We start from the raw sequence: 10,428 nt of genomic DNA on the forward strand, positions 1-10,428 counted from the left end.
GTTCTTCTGATCTTCCTTTAGCTTCAAGTAATCTCTCTTCCAATGCCCCTTCTTCTTGCAGTAGAAGCATTCGGATTCAGAAGTGGGTTGACTGACCTTCCTCTTTTCAGACTTGGCGCCAGTTTTCTTAGTTGGGCTGGCCTTGTTGCCACCTTTCTTAGCATTCCTCTTCTTTCCAGATTTCTTGAACTTGCCCCCACGCACCATAAGCACATCCTGCTTATCACTTTTGAGCGTTTTTTCAGCGGTCTTCAGCATACCGTGAAGCTCAGTGAGCGTTTTGTCCAGACTATTCATACTGTAGTTCAGTTTGAACTGATCATACCTGTTATGAAGAGAATGGAGGATGGTGTCTACAGCCATTTCCTAAGAGAATTGTTGATCCAGCCGACTCATATTCTCAATGAGTCCAATCATTTTGAGAACATGTGGACTTACGGGCTCGCCTTTCTTAAGCTTGGTCTCAAGAATTTTCCTATGAGTCTCGAATCTTTCGACTCGAGCCAGATCTTGGAACATGTTCTTCAACTCACTGATAATTGTGAAAGCATCTGAGTTGATGAACGTTTTCTGCAGATCTGCACTCATGGTGGCGAGCATTAGACATTTTACATCCTTGTTGGCATCAATCCAACGATTGAGGGCTGCCTGAGTGACCCCGTCGCCTGCGGCTTCGGTCATCGCCTCTTCCAGGACATACTCCTTTTCTTCCTGCATAAGAACTATTTGCAAGTTCCTTTGCCAATCAAGGAAGTTTTTCCCGCTCAACTTCTCCTTTACGAGAATTGATCGAATGTTGAATGAATTGTTGTTTGCCATAATTAAAACTACAATTGAAAAGAATAAACAAATAAATAAGCATTCACAGTTTCTCTTAATAAACTTCAATTCTAGCATACATGCATAATTCAATGTTCATTAAGCATTTTATTCAAGTTATGTGTTCCGGCAGGTGTGAATAAAATGATTCCAAGATCCTAAAATCCATTGAAGAATTAAGCACATTATGTATTTAGACTCAATTCTAAAATCTTTTAGGTAAGCAAAAGCCTTTTGCTAATAGTCTAGAAACTATTCTTGGTTGATAGGTACGTCTAAGAACTTATTAGGTAAACCTATCGATTTTGCCACGACATAAAAGGACTCCTTACTTATATCGTTGAGTTTCACCAAAACTAACATGTACTCACAATTATTTGTGTACCTTACCCCTTTAGTATCGACAAGTAACACCTCGCTATGCCGGAAAACTATTACTAAGATCGATGTAAAGGATATCCAAGTAAGTGTTATTTTGGCATGGCACCTTTTAATTCAATTTTTAAGTTTGGAACTTAAGGCTCTTACTATGTTGGTTAGATTTTAAGTGAACTAAAATCCTTAATCATGCAACATAATCAAGCCACAATCTCATGCATAATTAAGACATATTTAAAGCAATAAATAACTTAAAGCATGCATAAGATAAATGTGATCTAGTATGGCCCGACTTCATCTTGAAGCTTCAACTTCAAAGTCCGTCTCGAAAATGGAAACTTCGTCTTGAATTTCACCGTGGGAGGCGCCATTTTCTCCAAATAGGATAAGCTATAATTAAAACTAATTACAACTATTTGATGGTACGTAGACCATATTTAAATTGAAAAACAAATTTGGTACTTTAGACCAATTATATTCAAATTAATGGTACGCAGACCATATTTTCTATCCTATTTGGGCCATACTAGTCACTTCATAACCTGCAAAACAGTACATACACAATATATACCATTCATCCATTCATTATCATGAATGGCCCACATAATTGGTTAGTTAAAACACATTGTATGCATCATATAAACATTTGCAGCAATTAATCAAGGGCACCAATAATCTACCAATTATTCAGTCCTTATTAATTCTAATCAAGTTGTTTAACCTTAAAGGATTTGTAGACCTAATCAAGAGTTTAGGACTAAAAAGGGCTCCCACTTAAACCAATAAATTCATATGATTTACTAATTTTAAACATAAAAATGTATTTCTAGTCTAACCGGAAACATACAAATTTAATTAAAATTCAAAGCTCATATAAATTTATAATTGAATCCATTTATTTAATTTATTTTTCAGTCGAATTTTAAATTAATTCAAGGTTTTTAATTTTAGTAAAATAATTAGAATAAATAAAATTTATAATAATTATAATATTCAAAATTAAAATCCAAGAAAACAATTTAAATTATTAATTTTAAAATTAATTAAAATTACATGAACTGAAAAATTTCAAATTAAAATTTAAAACTCGACAATCGTAACATGACGAGCACTTGGGCTTGCGCCCAAGCCCCATCGATTGCACGACCATCGCTGGCCCATGGCACATCATCGCAGCAGCCGCGCGCAAACGCAGCAGCAGCTACGATGGTGCTTGCTCGCTCGCTCGCTCGCTCGCGCAAGCAAGCGCTCGAGGCCACGCGTGTTGGCGCGTTGAGCTGCGATCGCTGGGCGACCAGCTCTCGCCCTCGCGCGCGCGCGCCTCTGCTTGTGCCATGCCATCGCTGCACGCCCATCGCCCACATGCGCGCAGCACTCGACACAAGGCACGGCTGCTGCCTTGTGCTCGTGCGCCACTCGCCTTGCTCGCTGCATTCGTACCGCATGGGCGACGAGCTCCATTGCTCGTCGTCGCATGCCCGCACTATACAACACCCCTTAAGGGTAACACGTAGCGTCCATTGCTTTGTGCGTGCAATTTTTATGAGCGATTGCATAAAAAATTTAATTTTTAATTCAAAATTAATGACAAATTAATAAAACATATTAATTTCATAATTTTAGGGCGAAAAATCGAAAATTTATTAATCAATTAATTTCCGATTAATCATGGATTCAAATCTAGGTCATAAAAATTTAAAATTTAACATAAATTAACAATTTTTATGGTGGTTTTTAATCATAGGTATCTAATTAAATTATTGATTAATTATGAAAAACAAATCAATTCTAAATTATTTGAATTTCAACAATTTAATCATAATTACAAATTAGATTGCATAATTAACAAGGCTAGGCATTCAAACTTGTTAAACATATACAGTAGGTCAATCAAAAATTCAAGATTTATCAACAAGAATCGCAAATATTTAATTTAACATCTTAAATTTACAAACTTTTGCGTTCGAAAAACTAAAACCTCCGAAAAGTCATAGTTAGGCTTCGAATTTGGGAATTCTGGGTTCGGCCGAAAAAGATTATTTTTGTCAAAATTTTAGAATGCCTTTTAAATGCGGAATTGACACAAAAATCACTCGATTTGGATGAGTAACGAAGAAACTGCCGAAAAATTGCGTACATATAATTAAATAAACGCAATTTGCAATTAATTAACAATTACGAAAATTAATCACCCCTTTTAATTCCTTGCAAATTTGTAATATTTAACCATGTTCATGCAATTTAGATTATGAAAATAATAAGAGGCTCGTGATACCACTGATAGGTTATGATACATATGACAAAACATAAATCATGCGGAAAAACCATAAAGCTAGGAAAGCATATTATTTACACATAATCATTTAGCATAGTTTAGGTCATACACTTTGTTGCGTGCCCTCCCTAGCTGCGCCCGAACCGAACAAGAACAAGTCTTTAGGACTCCAAGTGTCGTCCCTCCGTAGATAGTCCACAGCACGTCCGGATCCGCCTTAAGCTTGACCAACTGAATCGCCCTTAAGGTAGTATAGATTTTCGGCTGGTTAGGGGCAAGAGAGTGGCTGATTTTTCTTCAAAATCTTACCTTTAGAATACTTCAATTGTCTCTATAAATTATAGCCCTAGGTACCTATTTATAGAGGTATGGAAAAGGAACTGGAATCCTATTAGAATATGAATTAATTTAATTAGAATCCTGTTAGGACTCTTATTAAATAAATTTTATCTAATAGGTTTAGGATTTAATCTTTTATCGAATCCTGATAGCTTTAGGATTCGCACACGAGCATCGCACGAGCACCGTACACCCGCGCATGCCTTACGGCCCACGCTGAGCGCACAGCGCTCGGCCCATGATGCTGTCCGCGCGCGCGCCCAAAGCTTTGGCTGGGCCTGGTCGAGGCTTGGCGTTGATGCGTGTGGCTTGCTGGGCGATGGCCTGGCTTCGTGTTGGGCCTTCGTCTAGCGAGCCTCGTCCGATGCTAATTCATACGATACGCTTCCGATTAAATTCCCGATTCCGGAATTCATTTCCGATACGAACAATATTTAATATTTCCGATTCCGGAATTAATTTTCCATTTCGAACAAATATTTAATATTTCCGTTTCCGGAATTATTTTCCGATTCCGATAATATTTACGATTCTGACAATATTTCCGTTTCCGGCAATATTTCCGATTCCGGCAATATTTCCATTTCCGATAATATTTTCCGATACGTACCATGTTTCCGTTTCCGGCAACATCTACGACTTGGATGATATTTATATTTCCGATACGATCCATATTTCCGTTTCCGGTAAATATCATCGTTTCCGGAGTATTCATTTCTTGCTTGTGACGATCTCAGCTCCCACTGAAACCAAGATCCGTCGATTACGAATATCCATAGATGGAGTATTTAATGTCATTAAATACTTGATCCGTTTACGTACTATTTGTGTGACCCTACGGGTTCAGTCAAGAGTAAGCTGTGGATTAATATAATTAATTCCACTTGAACTGAAGCGGCCTCTAGTCAGGCATTCAGCTCACTTGATCTCACTGAATTATTAACTTGTTAATTAATACTGAACCGCATTTATTAGACTTAATATTATATGCATACTTGGACCAAGGGCATTATTTCCTTCATCAATATGTAAGGGGAACACTATTTCACAAAGTTCTTCTAGAGAAAAAGTAGACATTATCTATGTAGTAAACATCGAAATAGTTTAACAATGTAAAATAAAACCAAAAAATAAGTGTTTCACTATTATTATATTGTCCGCAACATGTTCGGCAAACCGGATGCACTTCGGAGACGAATCGATTTGCAATAAATAATTAACCAACAATATAATAATGTTCTAGATAAAGAGGTAACACGCACGAAAAAGCTTTGTATCCAAATTGAAAATATTTTTTCCATGACCCATTTGTGTCACTTAGGACGTATAAATGTAAACACTTATCTTTTATTTGAAATACAATTTGAGCTAATTAAAAATACAGATTATTTTTAGTAAATTGTAAGCCTTCTATGCTTTGATTTTTTATATATATTTTTAATATTGGTTGTTTCTTGATTTTGTGCATGTGTTTATTATCTACACAATCCGTTAATATTCTGAGATGATACTTAATATGACATTAATTTTAATTTGAAATCTTTTGGGGTGTAATTGTGAGTAATATTGTTTTAATTGACTTTCGAGAAATTTTCCATATATGATTTGGATGTTCTCATGCTTACCATTGAAGTTTATGGAAAATTATTTGAATTACTAATTGATTGAGCGTTATAGTGGCATTTATGATTAATTGTAATTTCCTTAAGTTGAGACATTTTTCTTTGATACGATTTGCAGCTTCTTTGTTATTTCCTCTCATAATTTCACCTTCCTTTACTTAAAATTTGTTGTTTGTTGATTTCATAATTTAATCGTGATTGAGATATGTGATTAGGATGATATGGAAAAATTGAGGTATTATTGTGATACTTTTTTACTTTTTATTTTCTTTCTAATCACTTATTATTTGATTGGAATATTTGGAGTATTTTGCTACTTACAGGTAAAATTTAATATAATGGAGTGATTGATCATTTGATTGGAAAAGTACAATATACCATCTATAGCTCGTTACGTTTTAGCATGATTGGAATAATTAATTAAATTAGTTTTATGTTTTCTTTTAATTTAAATTATCATTAAGGGTATTGTTGTCTATTCTATAGGGGACACCAAAACTCCAATTAATAAATTGACCTCAGAAGTTCCCTTATAGAATGGAGGTGTTTGTTTTATTTATTTATTTTTCTTTGAATTGTTAGGCTGTTATTAAGTTTACATTAAGTTGAATGGCAAAAGTAATGGGTGTAATTTTAGTTTTCCATTGATTTTGTCGGTTGTAATAAATTTTATAATCTTTTTTATTATATTTATATATGTTTTTTGAACAATTTCCCTAGAAATAGCTAAAGCGAAAACTAATTCCCAATTTACATTGGTATAAAAACTATTTCTCATGATATCGTCCACGTAGGATCGGGTACCAGCTTTATATTTTTTTTTTAAAAAAAATAATATTGTTAGCGGTTTATATATTAGAACCGCAAACGGTGAATACGGTTCACAAGGTTAAACCGCTAATATGAGTTACGGTTTTCATTTATTAAAAAAAATAAAAAGAAAAGAGTACTTTATTACTTTTGTTTCTCATTTATTTAAAAAAATAAAAAGAAAACCTTACTTTATTACTTTTGTTTCCCATGTTTCTCAAACCTACAAACCCATTATTTCACGAAACCTCCAAAAGAAAGAAAGAGGAGCGAAAGTACCCTGTACTGGTGCTTAACTGTTTGCAGGTGCTTATCTGGTGGTTGCCGGTGATCTCTGGTGTTAGACGGTTGTTGCCGTTTTAATTCCCCACTCGTCTCTCTACAATCTTCAATTGTAAGGTTAGCCCTAATTTCTTAATTGCCCTTTAATCAATTTTATTTATTCATGTATAAGGTGTTAATTGTGGAAATAAATCCGAAATTTGGTGAATTTATGGACTTGTAGTTCTAGATTTCATCCTCTTAATTTCATACTTTAATGGGAGTTCAATACATGCTTTATTCTATTGAGTGATTTTTTTTTTGTCTCTGTTTTAGTACTTTAGTTTCCCCTCGTGTATGTAGTGTTATGAAATATTTTTTTCATAAATTTGAAGTTTTTTATAATATATTTCTGTTTTTAATTGTAGTGTTGTATATAATTCTTATCTTGAAATTGTGTAATTAGAATATGGAGCTCTCAGATTTCCCACTTTTCTGTTATACTGGTGGCGAAATTGTAGAAAAAGAAGGTGGTGTGTCATATTTAGGCGGGAAAAGTAAGTGTTTGCTCATTGGTTCTAATTTGAATTTCTCAGAGGTTTTGAGTAAGATATATGAAGTTATGGGATGTGATCCACGATATGTAGAGTTGAAAATGCGAATGAGTTATCCAATATACAACTCACACACAGCAGTTATTCAACTGAATGATGATAATTCATTAAGAGCTATGTGGGCTGCTGTGAGACAAAATTCAATGTCCAGTATGCAATTGTACCTAGAACAGTTTCCTAAGCATCAAAGTGTCGTTGAAAACTTGGGTTCTTTTCCTACAAGCATGCCTTCGAACTCGCCAAAAACAATTCCTAATGTAGGGATTGGATCATTCACTAGAATGCTCACTGATGATCGATACATTGTTGATCATTTATCGGATGTGACTTCTCCTAGTTCCTCACCTCATATAGGGAATGCTTCTTTGGGCGGTTATAACTCGTTAAACCCCGAGCTTGATTTTCTTGGCATTGATCATGTTATGCTAGATAGTGACGAGGGTGAAGATGAAGAAGTAAGAGAAGCTAATGATAGAAATATTAAAGCAAGTGCACCGATACTAGACTTCAACAATGTTCCTGAGGTAGACCCAAAAGTTCTTGATTCTTGGAGAACTTGGTCTGGGAACAACACATTTACTCTTGAGGGTGAGTTTGAAATTGGTCAAGAGTTTGATTCTTTGCAGCAGTTAAAAGACGTAGTGAAACTATACTCTATATCCAAAAATCAAACTTTTCGAGTCAAGGAGGTGGAGCCACAAAAGTACGTCATTGAGTGCATAAGAAAACAACAGTGCAAATGTCCTTGGAGGTTGCGTGCAATCAAATTACCTGCACTTCCCACATTTAGAATTGTAAAATATGGAGGACCTCACGCAAACACTTGTGTAGCTGAAATTAACAACGTTGACCACCCTCTTCTGTCTTCTGACTTTGTGTGCAGTGTTATACTTGATCTCATACGAGCCGACCCGTCTTTAAAAGTTTGTGCTATAGTGAAAGTTATTAAAGATCGCTTTGAGTATACCATCACATACAAGAGGGCTTGGTTAGCTAAAGAGAAGGCGATCACTAGTATTTTTGGAGATTGGGAGAAGTCATATGAAGAGTTGCCCAAATATATGCAAGCATTGAGTGAGTCAAATGTGGGTACTGTAGTTCATTGGTGTACTGAATCTACTCTAGATCCTTCAGTTTTGGTGTTTAAGAGAGTTTTTTGGGCTTTTAAGCCATCAATTGAAACATTGTCGTCCTCTTATTACTATTGATGGAACTCATCTTTATGGCAAATATAGGGGAACACTTCTAATTGCCATGGCCACTGATGCGAATTTTCAGTTATTTCCTTTAGCATTTTCTATTGTTGAAGGAGAGACAGGTGAGGCTTGAGAATGGTTCATGTTCTGCATAAGACGTTCGGTTACTCAAAGAGAAGGCCTTTGTGTTATTTCAGATAGACATGCTTCAATTTTGAAAACAATGGCCGAAGTAGGTAGTGGATGGGAGGAGCCATATGCCCACCACAGGTTTTGTATTCGTCATCTTGCCTCAAATTTGAATTCTGAATTAAAAAATGCTCACTTGAAAAACTTATTTGGTCGAGCTGCCGATTCACGTCAAAAGGAAAAGTTTATTAAATACTTCGATAGAATTGGTGAATTGAAATTCGAAGCTCGTGAATGGTTAGTCAAAGATAAACCATTGCATAAGTGGTCAATTTATCATGATGGTGGGTTCATATATGGTATACGAACCACAAATATGTCAGAATACTTCAACGGTGTGTTGAAAGGAGCTCGTTTTTTACCTATTACCGCTCTAGTTAAAATGACATTCTATAGAGTTAATTCCTACTTTGTCACTAGGCGTGGCTGGGGTAAGAGAAGATTAGATGAAGGTTATGAGTACAGCGAAAAGGCATTAAAAGTAATTGAAGATAACGTGAAGAAATCAACAGCTCATAAAGTTGTATCTTTCAATAATGAACAAGGTTTGTTTGAGGTTACAACTTGTCGTGGAAGTCGCCCTTCTGGAAAAGGGGGTAATGTGCATACTGTCAATCTTTCTAGAAAAACTTGCACTTGTGAAAAACTGAAAATCTATAAATTGCCATGTTCTCATGTCTTGGCTGTTTGTCGTTATCGAAGCTTGTCACATGCTGAGTATGTAGACCCTTTCTTTAAAACATCAGAATATAGGCTTACTTATGTGAAAAGCTTCAAGCCTGTAGGGGACGTTTCTAGATGGTCTGCATATTCAGGGCCTAAAATTGTTGCTCCTCCTTCTCAAAAGAGGAAACCTAGACACACCCCTTCTAGTAGGTTTCGAAATGAGATGGACCAGAACACACGAGGAAAAAAAATGTGCAGCATATGTCGTAAAAGAGGGCATAATAAAAAAACTTGTGGTTATAGGAATAATGGTCAAACTTCAGGGTAATTTTTTTAATTTCTTCTAATGTTTTCATACTATTATTTCTATGTTATTACTTAATCGCACTTGAATGTTTTGTACTCACGTGCTCACTTGTTTTTAATTTAAACTTGAATTTCAGGTCCAATGGTCAATCTGGACCCAGTTCCCTCGGTTCTTAATCTTCAAGAGGAGCATAGGAGTGAGGATGTTTGGAAGGGAATAGGAGCGGATAAGGTATTGTCATGTAGGGAGCATGTATTTTCCTTGTCTAGAGATTGGGTAGTAGATGATCGGATGCTACATTATGTTAGACAAGCATGGTTCTACGGAGTACATAGATTAAGATGTTCTGTTGGTATTGATCGTGCTCTCATTACTGCTTTGGTTGAGAGGTGGAGGCAAGAGACACATACGTTTCATTTGGTGGTTGGTGAGGCAACTATTACTTTAGAAGATGTAGCTGTCTTGACAGGGTTGCGGGTGCATGGTGATGCCGTCATAGGTTCTACTGCTTATGAGTGGTCTGGTTTAGTAGAGGAATTGTTAGGAGTGAAGCCGGAAGTTGATGAAGATGTTAGGTTATGATACATATGACAATTCATAAATCATGCGGAAACAACCATTAAGCCAGGAATACATATTATTTACACATAATCATATAGCATAATTTAGATGCATACTCTTTGTTGCGTGCCTTCCCTAGCTGCGCCCGAACCGAACAAGAACAAGTCTTTAGGACTCCAAGTGTCGTCCCTCCGTAGATAGTCCACAGCATGTCCGGATCCGCCTTAAGATTGACCAACTAGAATCGCCCTTAAGGTACTAGAATTTTCGGCACTCTTAGGTAAGAAATATGACTGAATTTTTCTCTCAAAACTCACTTTGAATACTTGAATTAATCTCTGAAAATATGTGACCCTAGGCACGTATTTATAGAGTTATGGAAAGGGAATTA

The 10,428-nt window shown here is 35.8% G+C and overlaps 1 protein-coding gene across 1 annotated transcript; it reads left to right on the forward strand.

The window, feature by feature from the left end:
• Positions 1-8,537: 8,537 nt before the first annotated feature.
• Positions 8,538-9,497, forward strand: LOC130471905 (uncharacterized). Its single transcript, XM_056842262.1, has one exon. The coding sequence runs from the start codon at positions 8,538-8,540 to the stop codon at positions 9,495-9,497; it is 960 nt and encodes a 319-aa protein (XP_056698240.1).
• The last annotated feature ends 931 nt before the right edge of the window (positions 9,498-10,428 follow it).

This window comes from Spinacia oleracea, chromosome 4 (genome assembly GCF_020520425.1).
Source record: "Spinacia oleracea cultivar Varoflay chromosome 4, BTI_SOV_V1, whole genome shotgun sequence".
NCBI lineage: Eukaryota > Viridiplantae > Streptophyta > Magnoliopsida > Caryophyllales > Amaranthaceae > Spinacia > Spinacia oleracea.

Bases quoted from the DNA above. Each gene is read 5' to 3' on its own strand.
- LOC130471905 (XM_056842262.1), top strand. From the start codon at position 8,538: ATGGCCGAAGTAGGTAGTGGATGGGAGGAGCCATATGCCCACCACAGG.